A 26,555-nucleotide genomic window follows, 5' to 3' on the forward strand; every position below is an offset into this window, starting at 1 on the left:
TAGGTATGGGGTTCCATCTCATTGAGTAGGCTTTAAATCCAACCAAAACATGATTGGCTACTGGGTCAACACATTATTATGAAAAATATCTTTTACGTTCTCAAAGCCAGGTTAATACACCTTGAGGTCACTTAAGACTGCTAGTCTACTCTGTCATCGGCAGGTTCTTTAATCTGCTGACTTAGGGTCTTCTATTAAAGACACACCACGACACAGCAACTCTTATAAAGGAAAGGGTTTAACTGGGGCTGGCTTACAGTTCAGAGGTTTAGTCCACTATCAGCAAGGTGGCACCCAGGCAGACACAATACTTAAGGGAGACTGAATGTTCTACATCTAGCAGAAAGTGACTGTGACACACTGGCCAGGCTTGAGCTTCTGAGAGCTCAAACCCACCCGCAGTGACACACCTGCTCTAGCAAAGCCACACCTCCTCCAAACAGGCCACGCCTCCTAATAGCACCACTACCTATGAGCCTGTGGCCATTTTATTCAAACCACCATACCTCCCCTTAAGAGAAAAAATGTAACAACCAACCTCACTTGTCCTGGGTTTCTCGGGGAATCAGCATTCACAACCTAAGCTGAAGAATAGCTTTAACCTTTCTTTTGTTCGTTTTGTTTTTCAAGACAGGGTCTCTTCGTGTTGCTCTCCGGGTACCCTGGATCTCACTATGTAGATAAGGCTGGCCTCGAACTCACAGAGAGATCCTGCCTCTTCCTCTTAAGTGTTGGGATTAAAGGCATGTGCCACCACACCCAGCTTTATTCTTAGATTATGTTCTTCGTGTTCTTCATCCACCATGTCCTGAACCCAGAGTAAGGCATGTGTGTATGAATGTGTCGCAGTGACAGGAATGTTGTTAAGCCAGTAACATAAAAACAACCTAATACAGTAAACATCCACCACAACTGCCGGGAACAGCACACAGATGCCATTTACAGGGCTGGCTGTAAGAGTTTGCTATCTGGGTCAGTTGGAGTCAGTAAAGTTCCATTCCTTGTAAAACCCTGTTAAGGACTTCCCATAAGTGGGCTAGAGAGATGGTGCAGTGATTAAGAAAGAGCACTGGCTGCTCCTCCAGAGGACCCAGGCTGAATTCCTAACACCTACATGGTGACTAAGAAATGTCTGTAACTTCCAGTTTCAAGGGGATCCAGGACCCTTGTCTGGACTCCTCAGGCATTGCTCATACATGGTTCATAGCTATACATGCGGGCAAAACACCCGTGCACTTATAAAATAAAAATAAATAAAACTAAAAAATGTTTCTGCAAAGCATCTCTTATTCCTTCCCAATGTAACTCTCTCTCTCTCTCTTTTTTCTTTTTTTTTTTTTGATTGGATATTTTCTTTATTTACATTTCAAATGCTTTCCCCTTTCCAGGTCTCCCCTTCAGAATCGCCCTATTCCATTCTCCTTCCCCTGTCTCTATGAGCATGCCTCCCCACCCACCTACTGCCATCCTCCTGCCCTGGCATTCCCCTACACTGAGGCATGGAACACCCTCAGGCCCAAGGCCCTCTCCTTCCACTGATGTCCAACAAGGCCATCCTCTGCCACATATGTGGCCAGCTCCATAGGTCACTCCATGTGTATTCTTTGATTGTTGGTCCAGTCGGGGGGGCGGTGTCTAGCCTATTGACACTGTTGCTCTCTCCATGGGGCTGCAAAACCCCTCAGCTCCTTCAGTCCCTTCTCCAACTCCTCCATCGGGGACCCCCAAACTCAGTCTAATGGTTGGCTATGAGCTTCTGCCTCTGTATTTGTCAGGCTCTGGCTGAACTTCTTCAGGAGACAGCCATATCAGGCTTCCATCCGCAAGCACTTCTAGGCATCCATCCATAATCATGTCCAGGTTTGGTGGCTGTATATAGGATGGATCTCTAGGTGGGGCAGTCTCTGGATGGTCTTTCCTTCCGTCTCTGGTCCACATTTTGTCTCCATATTTCATCCTGTGAGTATTTTGTTCACCCTTCTAAAAAGCACTGAAGCATCCACACTTTGGTCTTCCTTCTTCTTAGGCTTCATATGGTCTGTGAATTGAATCTTGGCTATCCCGAACTTCTAGGCTAATATCTACTTATCAGTGAGTGCATACCGTGTTTGTTTCTTTGTGACTGAGTCACCTCACTCAGGATGATATTCTCAAGTTCCATCCATTTGCCTGCAAATTTCATGAAGTCATTGTTTTTAATAGCTGAGTAGTACTCCATTGTGTAAATGTACCACATTTTCTGTATCCATTCCTCTGTCGAGGGTCATATGGGTTGTTTTCAGCTTCTGGCTATTATAAATATGGCTGCTATGAACATAGTGGAGCATGTGTCCTTATTACATGTTGGAGCATCTTCTGGGTATATGCTCAGGAGTGGTATTGCTGAGTCCTCAGGTAGTACTATGTCCAATTTTCTGATTTGCAGAGTGGATGCAATCCACTTGCAATCCCACCAACAATGGAGGAGTGTTGCTCTTTGTCCACATCCTCACCAGCATCTGCTGTCACCTGAGTTTTTTATCTTAGCCATTTTGACTGGTGTGAGGTGGAATCTCAGGGTTGTTTTGATTTACATTTCCCTGATGACTAAGGATGTTGAACATTTCTTTAGGTGTTTCTCAGCCCTTCAAGTTTCCTCAGTTGAGAATTCTCTGTTTAGCTCTGTTCCCTTTTTTATTTTTTTTAGATTTATTATATGTAAGTATACTGTAGCTGTCTTCAGACACTACAGAGGGAGTCAGATCTTGTTATGGATGGATGTGAGCCACCATGTTGTTTCTGGGATTTGATCTCAGGACCTTCAGAAGAGCAATTGCTGCTCTTAACCGCTGAGCCATCTCTCTAGCCCCTGTCCCTCAGTTTTTAATAGGGTCATTTGGTTCTCTGGAGTCCAACTTCTTGAGTTCTTTGTATATATTGGAGATTAGTCCTCTATCAGATATAGGACTGGTAAAGATCTTCTCAGTCTGTTGGTTGCCATTTTGTCCTATTGACAGTGTCCTTTGCCTTACAGAAGCTTTGCAATTTTATGAGGTCCCATTTGTCGATTCTTGATCTTAGAGCATAAACCATCCAATATCATCCTCATATATCGGGCAAAAGCTCTTTGTTACAGACACAGACTCAGAGAGTCACAAGACAGGATTCATGTGGGCCCAGAGTCAGGTTCATATAACAGCAGACAGGAGAGGGAGGGAAGACATGGGGAGAGAAGCCGAGAACTCAAATCTGGGCTTGCTCCTGGCCAAACTGTAGCACTGACGGAAGACTCACACAGGCCTGAGCATGGCACACATGAGAGACAGGTTCTGCCCTTTTACCCCTGTTCCCCTCCCTTGAAAAAAAATTACATTCCTAAAGCTGGTCCCCAAGGACTATGCCCTTATTTGGCCACTGCCTCATTCCTGAGACAAAACACCAAGGTCCAGTAATCAGAATTCATTATTTGGCGAACCTGTCCAATCAGGACTCACCAAGTCACTCTAGCATAGGACACCCCTCCTCCCCCCGCACGGCTCCCCTCCCCACAGTCTCCCCTTGAAAACCTGACTCCTGCAGAAATACCCCCTCCTGTTCCTGCTTCTCTGGTCTCTTGGTTTGCTTGTTTAAGCTTTGCAGCTCTGGCCCCTCAGCCCGTCTGTCCCCTCACTTGGCCCTCTGGGGTAATAAATCTTTGTACTGAGAATCTGGTGTCCAGGTTAAGTCCTGTACTGATTCGGGCCAGAGAAGGGCTGACTTCCCTTTCAAACACTGATGAAATTTGGATACTGTAACACTCCTGTCGTTATAGCACCAGTGTGCGTGTCTGGCCTTGCAGGTGTTTATCATAGCTGGCAAGGTTCATAACACTATGAGTGCTAGCCAGTAGGGATGAAGCTTCCAACAGCTAGATTCTTTATGTCCTATGACACGAGCATGTGGCGTCTTACTATTAGGTTCTGGAGGGTAACCAGTAGTGTCAGCAATAGCCTTTAATGTTGGGGGAGGGTGTCTACAGGACCACATTGGCCAACAACTCCAAAAGAAGTACCAATTTCCTGGCAATTAGAGTTTTATTTTGTAGTGTATAATGTCTAGTTGGGATAGTGAACCACCATTATCCATTTAAGTTTTTATACATGTATACATTTTAGGAAGCTTCTATACTCCAGTAAGTCTCCACATGACTTTCTTTTTTTTTTTAAAGATTTATTTATTTATTATATGTAAGTACTCTGTAGCTGTCTTCAGACACTCCAGAAGAGGGCGTCAGATCTCATTACAGATGGTTGTGAGCTACCATGTGGTTGCTGGGAATTGAACTCAGGACCTCTGGAAGAGCAGTGGGTACTCTTAACCGCTGAGCCATCTCTCCAGCTCCCTATATGACTTTTCAAAAGGCCTTAAGCACGTTAGTTACCCTTCCCCATGTTTCCTCTTCCACCCTGCCCTCCCATTCTCTCCTGCTATCTCTCTCTCTCTGTATTATTGGAAATTATCACTTAAAGGTTCTGGAAGAGAACTCTTTTCGGGGGCAAATATTTGAGAGTGTAGATTTAAGCAATTTTTGTTTCTTTTCACTTATCCTAAAACAGTTGAAATATCTTCATAATGTATGCCTGTTTTTTTTTTTTTTTTTTTTTCCAAGACAGAGTTTCTCAGGCTGGAGAGATGGCTCAGTGGTTAAGATCACTGACTGCTCTTCCAGAGGTCCTGAGTTCAATTCCCAACAACCACATGGTGGTTCACAACCATCTGTAATGGGATCTGATGCCCTCTTCTGGCGTGGGTCTGAAGACAGCTACAGTGTACTCATATGAATGAAAATAAATAAACCTTTTTTTAAGAAAAGAAAAAAGAAAAACAAAAAGACAGAGTTTCTCTGTGTGGCTTTGGCTGTTTTGGGACTCACAGAGATCCATCTGCCTCTGCCTCTGAGTGCTGGGGTTAAAGGTATGAGCCACTACTGTCCACCAATGTATGCTTTCTTATATGTAGTGTGCAGAGGTTTAGGCAGCCTCCTGATATAGGCAACCCATGGCTCAGTTCAGCTTCTGAGGCTGCATTTTGATCTCTCTCTCTCAGTCTCTGTTCCATCCTCACTGGCTTTCTCTTCTGTGTGTCCTTAAAATCTGTTCTCTCCGGTGAAGACTCTTGTGATTGTTCTTAAAGGCTCCCTGGATGGTACCCAATCTTGAGTGGGCCCAGTTCAAGATGCTTAATGCAATCGCATCTGCAAAAATAAGACTTCTTCCCCCCACGTACGATAGCATGCACAACTAACTGTCAGAAATTAGGGAGAACCACCATCTCTGGAGGCCGTTCTGCAACCTCGTACAGCTCTGTTGGCTTCCTTCCTTGGGAACACAGGGATTCTGCTGCTAGCGGAGCATCTGTGAAGGTCCTTGCACAACAGGTACTCTAGAGCCTAGACCAAGGCTCAGGACCCAGATCCGGTGATGTTAAAAAGCACCCACAGCTCTACAGACAGTACCAGAGAGTACCATGGTGTGCAGTACTGGACCGGAAAATGTAGGATTGTGTGCACTGGTCTGGGCTCCTGGAGGCGCCTCTGGCTTATGCTGTGCAGCAGAAGCTCCTATTTGTGTATCCATAGCCCATGGAATATTCAGGACAAGTGGGGCGGCCATATGTTACTCCTAACATGCATCATGAGAGCCAGGAGAGGCAATGGGATCCTGGAAATTCTGGAGCCTTGGGCAGGGGTGTGGGTGTGGGTGTGGGTGGGGTGGAGTGGGGTGTGTAAGAGGATGGGGGTGTGTGCTAAATGGGAACACCTACTTCCCCTTCACCCAGTCCTGCCATAGCTCCCTTGTATTTATTCATCTTCCTGTTCCTTCCTGGTGTTGAGTATTGAGTGTGTTGATTCAGGAAGTGGCTAGGGGGGCTGTGGGCCCCGCTGGAGGATAATCGCTTCCTGTCTTTTCCAGGCCCCTGGACAATCAAGCTTTGTTTGGAATTCATCTTAGGTGAGTCTTAAAATGATTTCCCCGCAAAACCATCCAGGTGGGGAACAGGACCAGACCTGGTGAAAAGGGCGATACCTGGTGAGGTGGGTGGGGGTCAGTTGTGTTCTGGGGGCGGGGCGGGGTTGCTCTGCTTAAGTACTGCTCGGAAGGAGAATGGCAGGCAGAGTTCGATGTGTTTCCTATTGTTGTCACCGCGGCTGGCACCTCACTGCCTAGGTCCCCAACTGACAGGTAGGGCAGCTCGTTCTTCTGGTTCAACTTGCTCAGCCCACCAGGGTCCATCTGAGGTTAGAGGTGTACTCGGGAATTCCTACGCTCTTTTCCTGTAAATGAGCACCCAGAGGACGACTGACCTCACATATGGAGGAGGAAGCTCAGCAATTGTGGCGTGCTGACGCCAGCCTTGTAGTCGCCTAGGGCAGACAGTGAGTAGTTCAGCAAACTCCCAAGCTCCAGTCCTTGGTAAGGGTTGCCAGCTCCTCATAGGCTTGTTCAGAGACTTTCAAAGACCCCTGGAATCCCGGGGGCCTAGAGCTGGCCGCTGAGACAGCTTTTTCCAACACCCAGTATTTCATCTTCAGCTGCTAGTGGCTCCGTAAGGCATCTACCCTGTGCCCAGCGCGCGGCGCTAGCTAGAGACCGTTCACGTGGTCACTTGGCCTGAAAGCGCCTCCCCGTAGGTTTTTCCTAATCTGGGACACGCAGCAGAGCAGAGTGCCCGCCACCTCTTCTGTCCCACCGGGTCGTGAGCGCGCGCGCTCGAGCGCGCGTTAGGACCCAGCGGGGTAGCCGCGGGACCCTGGAGTGGGCGTGACCTCCATTGTGACGCCACGGGGCGGGGCTTCCTCTGGCTGGGACTGAGGGACAGAAAGACCGACTGGCGCGGCGTGGCTGGTAAGGGACGCGGATTCAGCTCACTTTGGTTGCTCTTCGCTGTCGGGCGGAGCCTCCCTGGGGAACCTGAAGACTTGGGGTCCAGGTTGCTCTGCTTCCCTCTGGGCCACGCGTCCACCCCTCCCCCACTAGCTGAACCCGTTTTGGGGCGGTGTCACCCCCCGCGGCTATCGCGCCCGGGCGGTGCACCCCTTCCTTCCCTCTAACCCGGCGGGGTGCGCTCCTCCCTGCACCTGGGCAGCCCGCAGAGGGCCAGGCGCTTGTCGCCAGCTCCTTAGCCTTCCTGGAAGCAGGACGGGTCCTGGCTCTGCTGGGAACCCTCGCCGCGCGCCCCGGGGAGCCTGGGCTTCTGAAGCTGTGGGTGCGGAGCGCTGCGCTCCCAGGCCCTGCCTAGACTCCAGGTCGGGCACAGGTGCGCCCTGGTCCAGCTCCTGTCAATGCTTTATCTTTGTTTCCCCTTCCAGGTCGGGATGGTGGCTGACTGCGCAGGATAGCGGCGGCCATGTGGAGGTGACAGTTAGCTTGCGGACTCAGAGAGCCCAAAGGAGCTTGGCCCAGGTGGACATCGCTGGTTGGCAGCGCGGCCTCGGTGCTGGCGATGGAAGCTGAAGGCTTGGGATGGCTTCTGGTCCCGCTGCACCAGCTGGTTTCCTGGGTGGCTGCTGGGGCCATGGTCTTCGGAGGGGTAGTACCGTACATACCCCAATACAGGGACATCCGGAGGACTCAGAACGCCGACGGTTTCTCCACCCATGTGTGCCTGGTGCTATTGGTGGCCAATATTTTACGGATACTCTTTTGGTAAGTTCAGACTTTCCTACCTGGGAGTGCTGCTGGAGAGATGGCTTTGTTCTCACGGTTTTCAAGTGGCAGCGACTGGAGCTATCTACTTCCCCCGAAAGATCTCTGGAAGAGCAGGCTCTTATTCTTTAACGGTGGTTGAGTAGCCTGAGCCGAATTTACTAGGACGCGCGGCATTTCCAAGATTGGCAGGTCTGGAGCAGAGAGCCAAATATAATCTCCAGATCTGCTCGTTCATTTACTGTGTCTTTACCTTTGTCTGATACATCCTGGAGCCTCACTGTAGGCACAGTTTCTGGATCCCTGCCTTTTCTTTCTAGTGTGTGGAGTGGGGTGACAGGATGAGAAGTAATAAAGCTAGTTAGCAACAGGAAGGCTCCCTTGACTTGCTTGTGGGGAAAGCCTTCTGTTACATTTTTCTCTGACTCTTTTTGTTTGTTTCAACATCAGGTTTTTCTAGGTAGCCCTGGTTGTCCTGGAACTTGCTTTGTAGACCAGGCTGACCTCGAACTCACAGAGATCCACTTGCCTTTGCCTGCTTAGCGCTGGCATCAAATGTGTGTGGCACCACTGCTAGATTCTTCTGGACTTCTTATGTGGCTGTGTCTTCTTAGGTGGGAAGTCAGACTTTTCCCTGTAAACTCAGGTGGAGCCTGTTTTTCTAACCCTTCTTGAGCCAGCTTCCTCTTTTTCATTTGCATTCTGTTGAGGAAGTTGAAGTTTATTTTAACAATTGTTGAAGCCCTGCTTACTTGAGGGTTTTGGTATTGTTTTGAGACTGGGTTTCACTGTGTAGCTCTGGCTGTCCTGGAGCTCACTATGTAGACCAAGTTGGCTTCCCAAGAGCTCAGGCGCCATCATGGTCGGATGACTTTTCAAAGGAAATTACAAAACCTTGCTGCGTGCTAAGATAAACATGTCTGTAGTTTTCCTTCTGGGCCTATCCTAAGCCCTCGGTGCACATAGAAAGGCTGTTGATGCATTCTCCTGAAGGTAGCCAGCTGCCTGCAGAAGCCAGGGAGAAGGGATCTAGAGAGCTGGTGTCAGAGTTCTTTGCTTTTGACTTTTTGTTTACTGTTGGGAATGGTCTGTCTGAGTTTCTACTAACTAGTGTTATAACGTCAGTTTGATTGATGGGTCAGCAGGGTGACTCAGTGGGTAGAGGAGCTTGCTGCTGAGTTCTGTCTCATGGTAGAAGGAAAGATTCAACTTCTGCTGGTTTCCCCCTCTGACCTCCACGCACACACCACGACACATGTGCACATACACATAAGGAGAGAAATGTCGTAAATCTACATTAAATAAATAAAACACACCCACTTTGTATAGTTTAGTGAGCTGTGCCAAGGGTGTCCACCCTGAATTTATGAGTAGGGAATTCGCTCTGCACTTTTGCATTCTGTCCCAGCACTGGGCCCCCTTTATCTCATGAGTGGGTTCTTGCCTGCGTCAGTTAGGAGGTTGGCTAGTGAGATGACTCGGAAGGGAAGTCAGTTGGCAGCAAGGAACAATGCCACCTTGCTCTTTGCCTGGGGTCAGGTGACTTCTTCTGAGGAATGGGTCATTGAGATCTCGCTTTAAATAAAAAGCTGGAGACTTGCATTTCAGAGATTGCATCCCTCCCCTTGCTTTCCCCCTGGGTGGGGGTCCCGAGCTGGGCTGTGACTGTGGCTGGGCTCCGAGAAATAGCCTTAGTTATATCCAAGCAGCTCCTTCATTATAACCGTGCTCACACTACCGGTTGCTCCGGGTGGGTGCCCAGGATGGACCTTTGATTTCAGGCAGGCTGCCCAGTGTAGCCCTGCCTCACTGTTTAACTTACGTAGGGGCAGGATATTCACTTTCAGGATTGAGGAACACATTTTCTCCAGGTCCTGAAGTAGGACTACTGACATGGTTTGGAGATGCCAGAAGTGAGGCCATTTTCTTTGTGTGCACTGGTGGAGAGGGAAACTAAGACTGGTCTGCTCGTCTGTTGTGCTGGGGCCTCTGAGAAGACCTCAAATGCTTTTCACTATGGGGGCTGGGCTGCCTTCTATGCATGCCAATCATGGTCCACAAATTGTCTTTTCGGTACAACCCGTGTCCCCAAGTGTTCTGTGCCACCCAGGGCTCCTGTGGGCACTGTACACAGGGGCTCAGTTTCTCAGTACATTCTAGAAGACTGAGGAAGAGAGGAGCCGAGGGTCATGGCCTTCCTGAGCGTTTCATTTTGGAAAGTATCTTTGCAGACTTTCACAGGACGAAAGTCAGAGGTTTGGACTGTGTCTGGAACACAGTCTGTAGAGACCCTGCTGCTCCAAAACCATGTGCTGGCCCTGCTGTGCTTCTCCACAATGCCTTCTGCAGCCCCGTCTAGACATCCCTCTCCAGATTCCACAGCTCAGCATCCTCTTAGATTTCACATAGCCAAAGGCTGTAGTGTCGGGGTGCTTCGTTGGAAGCAATGACTGGAGCAATACACCCCTTCCCCATTTATACAACTCCTCCTCCAGTGTGGAGAGCAGGTCCTGAATGTGGTAGGGTCCAGGTGAGATGGGAGCCTTCCAAACTATGAAAGGGGGAAAGGTAGAATTCTCAGCAGTTTTCCAGTGCTAACTGGGACACAGACCTCCAAACTCATTTAGAGGTTTGTGGAAGGTTTTTTCTTCTCCTCCTTCTCTTTCTTTCTTCCTTCCTTTCTTTCTTTCTTCTTTCTTTCTTTCTTTCTTTCTTTCTTTCTTTCTTTCTTTCTTTCTTTCTCTTTCTCTCTTGTTTCTCCTCCTCCTCCTCCTCCTCGTTCTTCACTGGACAGTCCTGCAGGAAGAGACTGATTTCACTGCAAACCTAGGGATTCTGAAGCCTGTGAAACTCTAATGTGAACCCTTTACTTCTTATAATCCTCACCATGTTACAGAACTCACCTTTAGCAGGCTGCTCTCGTTGGAATGTGGGTTACAGGATTTTGCAATTTTGATGTTGGAAGCTGGGGCCAAGTGACCCTTTATCTAATGTTTACAGGCTTTTTTTTATCTAAGAGGTGCCAGAGTGGGGCTGCAAGACTGGTGCCCAGGTTCTCCTTGAGCAAAGTTCTCCACCCAGTCCTGGAGGTCTCAGGATGGAGAGTCTCAGTCTCCACCAGTGCTGGCAGCAGGTCTTGGCTGTGATCTTGAAACACTGTATCTGAGGCGTGGTAACATTCTGCTACTGTGGCGATAAGTTTTCTTTGATATGTAGGGAGTAGCTATAGAGGTGTGTACCCTCCCCCTAAGAGCTTTTCTGTTACTTTGGGACTTGGAGAAGTTGTTCATAGAACCAGTTACTGGACTTGGTGAACCTTGGGTACCCCACTTCTGCACATGTCTCTCTTGATGCGCTCTGGTGTTCATTCCTATGAGAATCCTTGGACCCATCACCCATAGCTGTGTGGTGGCAATTGCCACTTCTCCTCAGAAGATTTCTGCTAACCTTCAGTCTCGAGCTGAAGAGGAACCATATACTCAGTAGCAGACTGCCCTGAGGAAATCGAATTTCTTCTTCTTCTTTGAGCATGACTATTTAACAAACCATGACCAACAGCAAGTAACCAACAACCTATCTCAGTTCTCGGGGCCCTCGTATTGATATACCCTCTGAAAAGTCCCCAGAATTCTAAATGTCACAGAATCACAGAAAATGATCTGCTGCTGGCAAAGTCACGCTGCTGTGAACAATCTGAAGCAGCGCCATAAGCCACACCTGGGATTAAAACAAAAACACATTTTTAAAATAGTTCTGTATTTTTTTTTTAAGAAACCAAAATTTCAAAATTGTCACTACAGCAGACTGTTGGCATTAATTTGCAAAGAAATGGCACTTTTTAAAAAAAGCTGTAAAAATCAATTATGTTAAACATTGTTTCCTATTTGTTTTGCCCCTTATGCCATTTGGAGTTGGACTTTTTGAAAGTTTGTGTCCTGTTATGGCTTCCTATAAATAAAGCCAGCCAGATTCTCAGCTCTGCTCATTGGAACACTATTGTCGCCCCCCCTTATTGTGGCCCTCGAGCTCATTAGGATTGATTTTGATGTGGTGTATGGGAACTTAAACCTTGACATTTTTTTTTTTTCTCCGTAGTCTTCCTAGTAACAGGAGTCAGTTTGTTTGGGAAGCTACGCCTTCAGTCTCCTAGCTTCATGGCGCTGAGGTGGCCCTTTCCCATGTTAACCTCCCCATGTAATCTCTGTGAGCAAATTGCCAGCTAGATAGCCAGAGAGGAAGAATGGTTTCTAGGAGCAGAGCAGCTAAGGGCTTGGTTCTGTCTACCAGGAGCTCTGCGGTCATGATTTGAAAGAAAAACTTTTTGCAAGAAAACACTGAGGTTCCAAGACCACCGGTGGTGGCTCATGATCTGGGGTTAATGTGGTAACCACAGGATCCAGGGCATATCCTAGGAATAGAGCTTGTTTGCCCGTGCCAGCTCCTGTGTCCACTCGGTGCCTAGGCGACCCTTTCCTTTGTTTTCCCACTTCCTAAGCTTCCTCACGCAGCTGCGTAGTCTGTGGAGCTTATGAACTCACAGGGGACATTTGAGCCTTGAAAGCTGCACAGAGGGCTTATCCTGAACTTGGAATTTCCAGTCTTGGCTTGCCACCCCACAGGAAGCTGAGACTTGCCCTGATTGCAGAGGGGAGCCTGGCCTACAGCACGCCCTTCCTTGTGGAAGGCCTTAACTGCTGGCTTATCTGGGCGGAGGCATGCCCCATGGGCATCTGTAGAAAGTGTCCAGAGCTCTGTGAAGGCCCTCAAGCTGGTCAGGATTCTCTCTGATGGAGAATTGCTTGTAGACATAACTTTCAGGAACTGAAGGGGGTTTTCAGGTTCGTTAAAGGGTTGCATGCTCTACACGGTACAGTGTGGAACATTCCTCACAGAATGGGCAGGCCTGACAGACACACTCTTTAGAGACACAGGCAAGGTGGTTTCCCTGTCTCCAACTGGTCTTTTACCAATTGCTGTCACAGTAGAGTTCTGTGAAATGCTTTTCTCTTAAAACGTTATTGACAGACCTGGCTTGGAACTTGCTATGTATCCCAAGCTGGCCATGACCTTACGCTCCTCCCACTTCAGTCTCCCAAGTGTGGGTGTATAGGAGTGCACTGTACACCCGGCATGTGAAATACTGCTTGCTTTTCACTTGTGGGTTGATTTTTAGCAAGTTTCTGCATGTAGTAGTAACTACATGAATGCTAGAATGTGTCCCTGAGCAGGCTTGGTGCTGGGTATGAATCAGTACTACCATTTCCTCCTGTGTCCCTCCTGCCTATAGGCTCAGGAGCTACACCTTGTACTGGCTGCCCTCTTCAGCCCTGGAGGTAACTTCTGTCCCAGGAGACCAGTGTAGTAAGGGGCCACAGACATGGGAGAAGGCTGGGCCTGTTGTTTACACGTTCAGGAGGTAGAGCTGCTGTGTAGAATCTTTTGAATTTCATGTGCTAACCACCAGTTACAGTCTTGGAAATAACTTTCAGATCAAACAAACTCTGGCCAATGTCAGCCTGCATTTGTGCTTCACCATGCTGGGGCTAAGGCTGCGTTGGGACCTGCCTTTGAGGATGAGCTGTGTCAGCTTGTCTGTGTGTTGCAGTCTGGTGGTGCTCTGATCTGCCAAGGGTGTTATCCACAGACCCTGTTGGTTGCTGAATTGCACTTCTGCCCTCCAAAGCTGACTCAGCTGATGAAATATTCAACACTAGTGGGAGCCACTGGAGTGGCTGGAGGAGGGGTTGCCCCGGGAGGGAAAGCAGCCCTGGGCTAGGAGGCCACGAATGGAGGAAGGATCTTCGGTGGTGCTAGCTCTGGCTGCCCTTTCTTGTTAGTGGAAGATGTATATAAAGGTTTAGCACCAGGCTATATGTCTTCCACAGATACTTGCTCATGGGGCAGGAAGCAGAGCTACCGTGGTCTGGAAAGAGGCTCTTGTCTGGTTAAGATTAGACTTTGACAGGATGGTAGGTATGTAGGGTCCTTTCATACCAATTTGTGGCCCTGAGTGTGGCATCTGTGACTAGGTCACAGAGTCCATCGAGGACAGACATGAGCTTTGGAAAAGCCTCAGGTGAGCTCAGTGTTCCACAGGGTCCTTGCTGAGTCTGACCTGGGTGGGTCCCTTGGCCCTTCTTCATTCTAGCTTGGTCCCACACAAACCCTGGAAGTCTAGGCAAGCAGGTACCAGGACTGTGATGCTTGAACAAGACCCTCGCCTCGGCTCCTTTCCGTTATGCAGCTCAGGCCCTGGTTGAGGAGAGACTGGAAGTCCTGGCAGGGGCTGGCGGCATCTGCTTCCTTCCTGATGCGGGTTCTCCCTCTCCCCCTCCCTTAGGTTTGGAAGGCACTTCGAGTCCCCGCTCCTGTGGCAGAGCATAGTCATGATCCTTACGATGCTGCTGATGCTGAAGCTCTGCACCGAGGTCCGCGTGGCCAACGAGCTGAACATCAAGCGCCGCTCCTTTGCAGGTGGGTGTGGCATCTTCCAGAAAAGTCATGCTCAGCCCCTGGGCAAAGCTTACCTCTTGGGAAGCTGTAGCCACTTCAGTGTTTTAACCTGGGCAGCTACCATTTTCACTGAATGGCCATTATCTGCCGTTGATTTTGTATATTTTGTAATTGTATCTTTTCCATATTGTAACTGACTAAACATTTCACAGCCTCCAACAATTAAGGACTTCTTTCCTGGAATGTGGGTGAGGTTTTAATTTATCTTCCGGGCTCTCTTTGCTCACATCCTGACTGCGTGTTGTCACAAGAACCAGAGAAGGCAGAGTCATTGCTGTGTGCCCTGCCAGGTGACTCAAGCCCCAGTTGTGTGCCCTTTAGCCATGCTTCACACCCACCTAAGGTGTAACACACCCACCCACGTCTGTGTATTCTGTGGGCCGAGGACCCCGGGCAGTATCCATCACACCCTTACCCCGGGACAATCCTGGATTAACCTCTTGCTGTCTCTGGCCTCTCCTTCACCGAAGCTTCATATGATAAGCTGGTCAGTGTGGGCTGGCGGGCTTACGGGAGAGTTAACTTCCACCTCCTCCGGATTCTAATTCTCTTCCTCCTCCTCCTCCTCCTCCTCTCTCTCTTTTCCTTCCTTTCTTTTTTTTGGGGAGGGGTTGTTTGTTTTGAGACAGGGTTTCTCTGTGTAGCCCTGGCTGTCCTGGAACTCACTTTGTAGACCAGGCTGGCCTTGAACTCAGAAATTCGCCCGCCTCTGCCTCCCGAGTGCTGGGATTAAAGGCGTGCACCACCACGCCCGGCCTGTTTTCCTTTCTTTGACACTAATTCTCTCTCCATAACTCATGCTGGCCTTTAAACTCTCAATCCTCCTGCATTCACTTCCTTGGTGCTAAGTAGGTGCACACCTCCATACCCAGCAAAAGCCTTTCTTTTTATCTTTCCATTAATGAGCAGCTAGTAGCTCTCTCTCTGGATTTGTCTGAAGTAAGTGCTTGCGTGCGTGCATGCGTACATGCTTTTTGAATCTTGCTTTTAGAAGTATTTAGTGCTAGTTTGGGAGCTGCTTGGGAGGAGGCTTTACTCTGTCTTTGATCGTTTCTTTTTACCCCATTAACAGGATGCTTCTGTGTTTCTGTTTCCACCTGGTTTTTGTTAAACAGGTGATGCCACCCCGGTCGTCCTAGAGAGTGGCCACACCTGGTTTAGGGGAGAAGCCGATATGGATGGTAGCTCACTTGTCTCTCCTGGTGTGTTCTCGTCCATTCTTCCCATTGGTATCATCATTCCTAATCTTCCCTCAGTATCTATTCCCCACCCTCCTGGCCTGAACTCAAACGACACCAGTGTTAGTGCTGATAATACTGAGAATCCTATCAAGATGGCTATCATAGAGGAGCTGAGCTTTACGGCTCTACTTGGTGCCGTGGGCTTGCCTCCTAGAAGCATGGCCTGTCCTCTGTGCTCCAAGCTTCCACAGAGCGAGCTCTGAGCCCCTCTGAGCCTCAGCCTGCCCTGGGAACAGAATGTCGTCCTGCCTGCAGGATGGTGGGTCCCTCACCACCCTCACACACTGCAATACCGAAAGGCTAAGGAGACTGTTGTACACAGGGTGCCAGAGGCTCCCTGCAGGTTTGTGCTGCTCCTGTGCTGTAAATATGAGGACAGGTTTGTGACTTTCGTTGCCATGGGTGTTGGCTCTGACGGCGGCCCATGTCAGCTGTCAGGTAGAGAGCGTTTGCACACGGTGCAGCGTTAGAGCACAGTGTTCATTTTGAGAGCCACTTTGTACATGTCCCTTCACCTCAGGTGACGGTGACTTCAGGGAGCTGTATGATCATACCTAAGTGCCATATGGAAACATGGTCTAGACCAGAGAGTGTGTGGGTCATGGAGTCCCAACTGTTCTCTTGTGCAGTGGTGGTCTGTGTAGATTTCCAAGGCACTACTTATATGTTGGTAACTAGGATTGAGCTAAATGGTGAATCAAACAGTTTGCAGGGTTAGGACTGGGATATGAATTTTTATTGGGGGCTCCATAAGGGCATAGTAGTGACCCCAGAATGGCCTCTACTTTAGGAAGGGCCTCTGCAAATGTAATTACAATTGGTGATCTTGAGAAAGGGCATCATTCTTGGTCCCCTGTGGCTGATTTAATTTCAAGGGATAGAGCAGGACTCACCCCTGGCCCCAAGAGTTACTGGACCTTAGACCTCTCTACCTATCATGGGGCAGTGGTGCTTGTTGGAGAATTATTTATTTTTGCTGTTCTTGTTGTTATTATTGTTGTTGTTGGTTTTTTTTTTTTTTTTAAGATAGGTTCTTGGATGTCTTAGAACTCACCATGTAGACCAGGCTAGCCTAGAACTCACAGAGATCCTCCTGCCTCTGCCTCCCAAATGCTGGAACTAAAGGCACGTGCTACCACACATTCCTGAGAATTCTTGATATTTTACATCTTTAGCACTTTTAGTTTTGAGTCCAGTTCATATTTATAGGGCTTCGAGCCTGCTTTGTTTAAGACACTGGTCTTAGTGTATTCCTAAGAATAGTTTTAATGAAATGTGTGGGTCCATTTCCTACCATCTGTCAGAAGGCTGACAAGGGTGATGTGTGTGGAAAAAAAAAAAAAACAACAACAGAAATGCACTCTGGTGCCAGCCCACAGCCACCCAGTCCTTCAGCTGCCGAGGTCCCAGGGCCCAGGAGACACCTCACTTTCTTGCCAGCAGCTATATTTTAACACAGAAGGTTGGTGACTTCTAACAGACCTTTTCCAGTTTTCTTAATATTTTACTTTCAATTTTAGTGGTAACTAATTCAATTTACCAGTTAAAATTAAAATCAAAACAAAGAAAAAAAAAAAAGAAAGAAACTGGACATGCCTTAAACATGCACTTGGGAGGCCAAGTCAGGTGAATTTGAGTTCAAGGTCAGCTTGGTCTACACTGCAAATTCTAGATCAGCCAGGGCTGCACAGTAAACTCCTTTATCAATGCATGAAAGAAAGAAAGGAAGAAAGAAGAAAGAGGAAAGGAAAGGGAAGGGAAAGAAAGAAAAGGAAGAAAGAGAGAGAGAGAGAGAGAGAGAGAGAGAGAGAGAGAGAGAGAGAGAGAGAGAGAGAAAGAAAGGGGAAGGAAAGGAAAGGAAGAAAAAGCGAAAAGGAAAGGGGAGCAATCTCAAACATCAAATATGGGCTCTGTTGTCTTCTATAAAGAACGTGCACTGGGTAGACTCACAGACTTTGAGGAACACTGAGGTAGATGAAGTAAAACCGACCCCCGTGACTATCTTGGATATATTGGTACACTTTCCAAGGTCTTTTTCTTTTACTGTCAGTGGCTTTTCACAATATCTGTGTAACTTCCAAAAGTAGAATCAAACTTAAGAATTCTGCACATTCCATGAGGCTTTTTTCCCAGCCTCCTCTGCTCACTAGAATGAGGGCTTTAAGTACTGGATCTGGGGGAGGCAGGGAGCAAGGGTGGTCCCCTGGGACAGTGTGAAGTCCCTTCCCGCCAGGCATGTGCTCTGTGGGCGTGTCCTGGGGGTGCTGGGGGGTGTTTTGGTTTTCAGTTTCAGCTTGTAAAATCACTAACGTTTGTAAAGTGAAGAGAAAGTCTGAGGAAGCCCATTTTGTGATTGAACCCACACTGTGAACCCACCCTGACCCCTCCTGAGTCTATACCCGGACCCCCAAACCCACTGGGATTGGGACCCAGGTTTGTCTGTGCTAGACAGATCCTTTATCACTAAGTGGCTTCCCAGCTCAGTCCAGTGTGTCTCAAGGCACACCCCAGACATCACTGCATTTATAAATGACTCAAATATATGTCTAGAACAGCAGTTCTGAACCTGTGGCTTGTGGCCCCCTTGGGGACCCTTTCACAGGAGTTGCCTAAGACCATGGGAAAGCACAGATATTTACATTACCATTATTTTATTTTTTTAAAGATTTATTTATTATATCTAAGTATACTGTAGCTGTCTTCAGATGCCCCAGAAGAGGGGGGTCAGATCTCATTACAGATGGTTGTGAGCCACCATGTGGTTGCTGGGATTTGAACTCAGGACTTTTGGAAGAGCAGTCAGTGCTCTTTACTGCTGAGCCATCTCCCCAGCCTTCTACATCACCATTTATAACAGTAACAAAATTATAGTTATGAAGTAACAACAGACATAACTTTATGATGGGGGGGTCACCTCGATATGAGGAACTGTATTAAAGGACCCCAGCATTAGAAGGTTGAGAACCACCGCTGCAGAAGGTAACGTGGGAAACAGCCAGAATACCCATGCCACCCATACAAATGCACAATTCGGTGTAACCAGACATTGAGTTTGTGTGGAAGTTTCTGGTGGTTGGTTCTGACTTTTGGCTACTTGGCTCCCTTGAATCAGGGTCTGAGCACAGGCATTCTGTGAGGGCTGGTTGCCTGTGTTGCTCAGTAGCTGGACTGATGTGTTTGTCTTTCTCTTCTTTTTAACATTAATTACTCTTGATTTAGAACCCCTCCCCAGCCTCCTTTCTCCCTGCACTGTCCACCATGAACTGTGGTTTATCTGTTGGTATCTTAACTCCATGTGAACCTCCAGCACTCTGCAGCAACAGTGGGCTGGAGCTGGAGACCGGAGGGCCTCCAGGAGGCTCTGAGGTAGATACTTCAGTAGGCATCCATAGCAATTGATGCCTCTCTTGTCTCTTTTGACTTGGAAAAGAATCTTAAAAGTGACTGGATTGGTTCCAGGAAGTCTTTCTGGGCTTTCAGGACACCGATGTCAGGGTTGTTGGCACCCGAGGAGACCCTTTGTCATTGAGGACTGCACTGTGTTTGTGCACGTGTTTGGTAGAGCACCTCTAGGCAGAGGTGACTCCATGTCCAGTGACTGAGTGTTCAGGGGTTTGGTGTGTGGAGGAAACGAAAGTCTCCATCAGTGTGCAGCTGACTTGCTAGGAGCTGCAATGATGACTTTACATTAAGTTGATGTATACATTCCAACATGGTTGCTGGCATGATATGTTCCACTTGGCTGCTTGTAGTATACGTGCTGGTGCCCACTTGTTCAATGGGAGCCCTTGGGTGGAAGGGCTAGGTCTTTGGATTATAAGACTACTGCTCTGGACTACAGTGGATTGTGTCTTAGCAGAGCTCTAGTATTAGATATCACAGGTCATGGATATTGTCTTAGTCAGGGTTTCTATTCCTGCACAAACATCATGACCAAGTAGCAAGTTGGGGAGGAAAGGGTTTATTCAGCTTACACCTCCATACTGCTGTTCATCACCAAAGGATATCAGGACAGGAACTCAAGCAGGTCAGGAAGCAGGAGCTGATGCAGAGGCCACAGAGGGATGTTACTTACTGGCTTGCTTCCCCTGGCTTGCTCAGCTTGCTCTCTTATAGAACCCAAGACTACCAGCCCAGGGATGGCACCACCCACAATGGGTCCTCCCACCCTGAATCACTAATTGAGAAAATGCCTTACAGCTGGATCTCATGGAGGCATTTCCTCAAGGGAGGCTCCTTTCTCTGTGATAACTCCAGCCTGTGTCAAGTTGACACACGACCAGCCAGGACAGGTGTCATCTGGCTTTTTCAGCGGGTCAAGGTGGGAGGTCGTTTTTTGGACGCGGAGCCCATTGTTTCTGTACACGTTCTTCTTGCTGAGCCTTTGTGGCTCTGAGAGCATCTGGGCTTCAGACGTGGCTCTGTTCTTCCACCACCTGGGTCTCAGGAACCCAGAGTATTATGGGATGTGTGCCATCGCCCACGCCACTTTCACAAGTGAGAATAACAATGCCAGCAATGTGTTTGCTAGAGCAGTGGGTAGTTTGGGGGATTACACACTCGGGCTTGAGTGATCTTAGGTCGTGTCCTGGCGGAGAAGAGCCCCAGAGTCCCCATGAGCGGTGACCTTTCCCAGAGCTCTACCGACTGGATTCGTGTGTTCCATTTGAGTGATTTTGATTCTAATTTACTACTTCTTTTTTAATTTAAGTTTTGCTTTATAGTGTATTTCTGTTTTAAATTTCTCTTACTAGTTATTTGACAGAATGTGCCTCAGAGTCAGGTTGAATTTATCTGACATGTGTCTCATCTCTTAGTGCCCAGAGCTCCAGATTGGGACTTTCTGGGGTAGGAGGCTAGTATCTATTTATGGGTAGGGGTTTCTTTCACTGTGATGAAAATGTTCTAAATTGGTGGTCATGGTGAATGCCCCTGTGCGTGAGTAAGAGCCATCGAGCCGTGAACCTTATGAGGAAAATTGTTACAGAGTGTTGTGTGTGTGTGAGAAGTTGCCTTTGCCAAGGCTTTGCTCTTGTGAGGCCTGTTACAGCAGGAACTTGTGTGTCAGGCCTGCATCTCACCCTAGTTCTAAGCTTGGCTTACCTCAGTTTTCTCTCCTGAGCTGCCCTCTCTATCCCTCCCACCTGCAGCCATTGTCTACAGCCTGTCGTGTGGGCCAACTTGGGTGGTCTTGGGGAAACAGGGCACACTGGGATCAGCTCTTCAGAATTCCCACCTGAGGGCTAGGTTAACCTTCAGGTTACCCTAAATCTGAAGTAGGTAAAAAACAACCTGGGCTGTGTTTTTCTTGCAATCTGGCCTTAGAAGTCACAAGCCATCTGAGGATCTTGGAGAGAGAGAGACAGACAGACACACACACACACACACAGAGACATACACCCAGAAACAACACAGTTTCTCAAGTTACACTCCACACAACTAGGGCCCAAGTTACATTCCTGATGCTATGCATCCAGCCATTTCTGGGGCCACACCCAGACCCCCAGTTCCTCTAGAGAGTGGAACAGATCTGTGGGGATGAGTGATGGTTGCAAATGCCCTGTGTTTTCCTCAGTGTGAGACTTTCTCCCGTCTCCCTGCTCTCTACACCCCAGTTTTCAGCGCTAAGCCTGGCTGACCGTGGAGATCGGAGACTGTAGGAGCCTCAGTGCCCACTGCCATGACAGGTCTTACACAGCTCCGCCCGGGGTCACCGTTGGTCCTTTGCTCTGCCCACACCTTGTGTCCAAGTGTTCCAGCATGTTCTCCCTCCCTTACTGCATTCGTGGGTCTTGATCTTTAAAAGAGACGTGGGTAAAATTGGCCGAGGCACAGCGGGCGCCAGGAGGCATGGTGCCTGTGGCCTGCAGATCACAGATTCAGTGACAGGTCCCCACTCCTCCTCAGCAGCGCCTCACATGAAGAGATCCTCTGCTGTCAGCTCTGAGCTGTCTACTTCCACACAGTGCTGGTAGGGATGCAGCCTGTGACCTCAGATCTGCTTCAACAATTTAAACTCCAGAAAGGGAGAGCTGCCAGCTGGCCCGAGGCACCCTGGCATGGAGTGCTGTGTGCTGTTGACCAGTGCAGGGCTAGCTGGGAGGTTAAAGTATAACCTGTTGGTGGTTTCTGATGTCCTGCCTGTTCTAGGTGAGATGTCTGCCCAGGCAGGCTGAGTGTCTTCATCACGATGTCTCTGCCACACACCTGTCCTAACCCTAACCTTAACCCTAACCCTAACCCTGATTCACCGTTAAACTGGCTGCCCTTTGGCAGTGGAGCTGTTGCTGTGTGAACTCTAGAACTACTGTGCCATTGCCGAGAGAACATTTCACCCCCGGATTAACTGTTCTCAACCACGGGCTCCCTGACCTTCTAGGGACATGAGAAATGGGGCCTGTCCTAAAGCCCTTGTTAATGTCCCTTGATTGCAGGAAAGGAGTGAGAATGTGCAGGCTTAAATTTGGTGGCGTTTCTCCCCTCCCCCTGCCCCCTAGTCTCTCTCCCTCCCCCTTCCACCCCATACTCCTGTTCACTGTCCCAGGATATTATTAGAAGAGGATAGAGTGGAGAACAGTTAAGAAAGTGGATTTTTGAACACAAAGAAACAAAAGTCTTTCTCCCTGCTCTGATGTTGTTTTGATGTCGTCCTTTGTTTGCTTGCTTGTTTTTAGAAACTCAACAACCCTAGGAAATCCCCGCTTGCCAGTGTTAAAACCAGTCTGTTTTTGTCTCCTTTCTCTGTTTTTTTTTTTTGTTTTGTTTTGTTTTTTTGTTTTCTCTCTTTAAATGTAGCCACAGACAGTAAGGATGAAGAACTCAGAGTGCCCCCCAGGCGGCCCTACCTGGGTATGTACTACTGAGACCCTGACTCCATTTCACCCTGCGGCCTGTCCCTCTGTCAGCATGTCCACCTCGAGTCGCTTCACCACGCATGGCCTGTTCACGGCAGGACACACTTAGCCCCCAGCCTGCTGCTCTCTGCCTGGACTATTTAGAACCTGCCAATTTCAAGGGAGGGGTGGACCAAAGGGAAGAAGAATGGATGTGGAGAATTCAAGATTACCAGCTTGGCGCTTGTCACAAGCCGTCCCTACTGATGGTGTGCTAGTGGAGTCACTACCCCTCATGCCCTCTTCAAGTGCTCACGGCTAGTATGTAGAGGGAACACTGGCTTTGTCAGTGTGGGCTCTGCTGCAGCCTTACTGAACTCTGTTGGCTCCGGCACCGGTTCCTGTACTTCTAGACTTCTAGAGATTGCCCACCTGAAAAGTCACATCACCTGCGAGAAGGGACAACACTTGGCTTCTTCCTTCCAGTCTTCCAGATACCCTGACTGGACAGAGACGAGACAAGACGTGCGCGTTCTGCTCTTGGCTTTACTGAGGACTTCTGGTTTTTGCAGTTGTCTTTAATGCTCATGTGAGCTGAGGGGTTTTGCTTTGCTGTCATGAATGATGCTGACCCTGGCTCGACACTGTGCTATCTGTGGACATGACTTTGTGAGTTCTAGGCACCGTGCTATGTCTGTGGACATAAAGGCCTTTTATTCTGTTTTCATTGGGCTTTGTGTGTGTGTGGGGTGGTCAACCTTTGTGTGTTGAGTTAAGTTCCGTTTGATTATGGTGTCTAGTTACCTCTTAACTGCCGGGTGCTGTTTGCTGATGCTATGCTGAGGACTTTTAATGTCCCTACTCATGAAAAGTTTTGGTCTGCAGTCCTTTTTTCTTGATGGCTTTGGGTTGATTTTGGTTAAATATAAGCCAGTATTATTCTGAATACTGGGTAATGAGGTAAGTTCCTGAGTGTTTGAGAAAGGTCACCATCAATCCTCTTTAAAATTTTGGTTGGTTTCCTTGTATGGCTGGTTTTACCTGGGCTTCTTCTCTAACAGTGTCAGCTCTACCTTGTTCTGCACCCAGCTAGATTCTCTATCACTTCCGTCACCTATCTTGGCTCATCTGTATTGTGGCTTGGTTTCAGATTCATCGCAACAAACGTCTCCAGTTGTGGGGAGTCACTCTTCTTAGTGCTCTTTTTAAATCCCTTTTCCTGGCCCTGGGTGCCAGTGCTTTTATTCTTTATTCTGGTCATTTCAGTCCCTTCTCTGTCCTTTGCTTCTCTCCTTACGGCCTTGTCAGTTTCACTGATCTTTTCGAAGAGCCAGCTTTTCCTTTTGTTGATTTTTTTTCTTTATCTAGTTTGCTTCATTCCACTTTAACTGCCCCCCCACCCCCCATTATTTGTCTTCTCCCTGCTTTTGCCTTAGCACTTTCTTCTGAGTCCCTTGCATGGAGGAGTATTGATTTCAGGGTTTTTTCCTATTGTACTATGAAACACGTTTACAGCCACGAATTCACTCCGAGATGGTGGACTGACCTGTGTGTTTTGGTCTGCTATGCTTTTTTTTTTTTTTCTTTTTTTCTCCTATCTTAAAGTGTTTTCTCGTCTTCTTCAAAATTTCTCTGACCCACTCAGAGTTGAAGAGTATCTGACAACCTTCTTGTTTGTGAATCCCTCAAATCTCTCCGTCAGCTTCTGTTATCATCTACAGTAACTGTAGAGAAATGCGTCCATTCAGATCCTCCAAAGTGAAGCTTGTTCTGGGACCTCTCCTGAGGGGTCTCCCCAGGAGATGGTCCTTGTTGCTATGGGAGCGTCTCATTGTGGAGGGGAGGCGAGTGTCTGTTGTGTTGAGGTTTACAGCAATGCTGTGATCTTCTCTTATCTCCTGTTTTGTCTGCTCAGTTGGATCTATTTTGAAAGCTGGCATCGAAACTTCCAAATACTTGTTAATTCTTTCACTTCTGTCAGGCGTGGCTTTCTTGATTTCAGAGCAGCTGTTAGGTGTGTATATAGTTGTTAGAGACTGGCCCTTTTGTTATTACAAATGCCTTCTATGACATTTATGTTGTTTGAAGGCCCCCTTCCTGCCCAGTATTGAACCCAGGGCCTCATGCACAGGACACACTACCACCAAGTTACCTCCCTTTTTCTCCTGAGGCTAGGTTCACTAATGTTGCTTAAGCCTTGAATTGTCTTTGCAGCCCAAGCAGGCCTTGAAGGTTTGACCCTCTGCCTCAGCCTCCCAAGGTGCTGAGTAACTGGCCTACCCCACTGCTGTGCTTGCAACTTACTCCAATATTAGCATAGCCTCTGTGAATCCCTGTGGTTATGCTCCGAAGAGGGGCCGGCAGATAGCAAGTTCAAAGCCACCCTGGGCTGCATTGTAAGATCTTGTCTCAGAACATAATTATAACACCACAGGGCCAGCGGGCCGGTTAGGCTGGGATTGGGTGCTTGCTGTTGAGCCTGGCTCAGAGCCCGTGAGATGGAAGGAAAAAACCAACTCTTACATACAGATTGCTGCTCCTCACCGGGCCACCAATGCATTCACGGAGTAGAAAAATAAACGTTGTGCCCAAACAAAGCCATCTCTGCCCTCTTATCTGACTCGTGTTTGCTGGTTTTGATCTCTGCCTGTCATTCATTTGTGGTTTGTGTATACCCACTCTTTTACAGCTTTTATAGTAAGTGAATATTTTAATACTGTGGTGTTTCAATTCCTTTAGTGACTTGTAACTATATAGTGATAACTGTTTTTTCTTGGTGGGTTTTCTGAGGCTAACAGTACAGATTTTTAACTTATCAGAATCTTTTTTTTTAATTTTTAATATTTTTATTACATATTTTCCTCAATTACATTTCCAATGCTATCCCAAAAGTCTCCCATAGCGCCCCCCACTTCCCTACCCACCCATTCCCATTCTTTTGGCCCTGGCATTCCCCTATATTGGGGCATGTAAAGTTTGCAAGTCCAATGGGCCTCTCTTTCCAGTGATGGCCGACTAGGCCATCTTTCGATACATATGCAGCTAGAGACAAGAGCTCCGGGGTTCTGGTTAGTACATCATGTTGTTCCAACAATAGGGTTGCAGATCCCTTTAGCTCCTTGGGTACTTTCTCTAGCTTCTCCATTGGGAGCCCTGTGATCCATCCAATAGCTGACTGTGAACATCCACTTCTGTGTTTGCTAGGCCCCGGCATCGTCTCACAAGAGACAGCTATATTTGGGTCCTTTCAGCAAAATCTTGCTAGTGTATGCAATGGTGTCAGCGTTTAGAAGCTGATTATGGGATGGATCCCTGGATACGGCAGTCTCTAAATGGTCCATCCTTTCATCACAGCTACGAACTTTGTCTCTGTAACTCCTTCCCTGGGTGTTTTGTTCCCAATTCTAAGAAGGGGCACAGTGTCCACACTTTGGTCTTCATTCTTCTTGAGTTTCATGCGTTTAGCAAATTGTATCTTATATCTTGGGTATCCTAAGTTTTGGGCTAATATCCACTTATCAGTGAATACATATTGTGTGAGTTCTTTTGTGATTGTGTTACTTCACTCAAGATGATGCCCTCCAGGTCCATCCATTTGGCTAGGAATTTCATAAATTCATTCTTTTTAATAGCTGAGTAGTACTCCATTGTGTAAATGTACCATAGTTTCTGTAACCATTCCTCTGTTGAGGGACATCTGGGTTCTTTCCAGCTTCTGGCTATTATAAATAGGGCTGCTATGAACATAGTGGAGCATGTGTCCTTTATACCAGTTGGGACATCTTCTGGATATATGCCCAGGAGAGGTATTGCTGGATCCTCCGGTAGTACTATGTCCAATTTTCTGAGGAACCGCCAGACTGATTTCCAGAGTGGTTGTACAAGCTTGCAATCCCACCAACAATGGAGGAGTGTTCCTCTTTCTCCACATCCTCGCCAGCATCTGCTGTCACCTGAATTTTTGATCTTAGCCATTCTGACTCGGTGTGAGGTCGAATCTCAGGGTTGTTTTGATTTGCATTTCCCTGATGATTAAGGATGTTGAACGTTTTTTCAGGTGCTTCTCTGCCATTCGGTATTCCTCAGGTGAGAATTCTTTGTTCAGTTATCAGAATCTTTTAAATTTGTACGAATTTCATTTTGGTGAGACACAGAAATCCTTGTGGAATTCCTCCCTCCTTCTTCTGGTGGTGTGAGGACTATGTATGCATTTTGTTTACGGGTGTTACAAGTCTAACTGTGTGCCTTTGAATTGTTACTTTGTATAGATTTTGCTCCTTTCAGAGAGGATGAGGGAAGAAAGG

The 26,555-nt window shown here is 47.8% G+C and overlaps 1 protein-coding gene across 5 annotated transcripts in view; it reads left to right on the forward strand.

Moving 5' to 3' along the window:
* The first annotated feature begins 5,823 nt into the window (after positions 1-5,823).
* Slc66a2 (solute carrier family 66 member 2) overlaps positions 5,824-26,555 on the forward strand; it is a 38,039-nt gene continuing 17,307 nt past the window's right edge. The window contains exons 1-4 of one of the 5 annotated variants that reach the window (XM_029471839.2): positions 5,824-5,969; positions 7,328-7,664; positions 14,005-14,138; positions 22,214-22,267. In XM_029471839.2, coding sequence (XP_029327699.1) covers positions 7,462-7,664; positions 14,005-14,138; positions 22,214-22,267 — 391 coding nt within the window. In that variant the 5' untranslated portion in view covers positions 5,824-5,969; positions 7,328-7,461. Of the gene's footprint in view, positions 5,970-6,764; positions 6,949-6,983; positions 7,221-7,327; positions 7,665-14,004; positions 14,139-22,213; positions 22,268-26,555 lie in introns of those variants that run through there. The other 4 variants (XM_021150526.3, XM_021150527.2, XM_029471840.2 and 1 more) reach the window with 4 other exon arrangements.

This window comes from Mus caroli, unplaced genomic scaffold (genome assembly GCF_978045245.1).
Source record: "Mus caroli unplaced genomic scaffold, Mus_caroli_1 scaffold_19, whole genome shotgun sequence".
In the NCBI taxonomy this organism is placed as follows: Eukaryota; Metazoa; Chordata; class Mammalia; order Rodentia; family Muridae; genus Mus; species Mus caroli.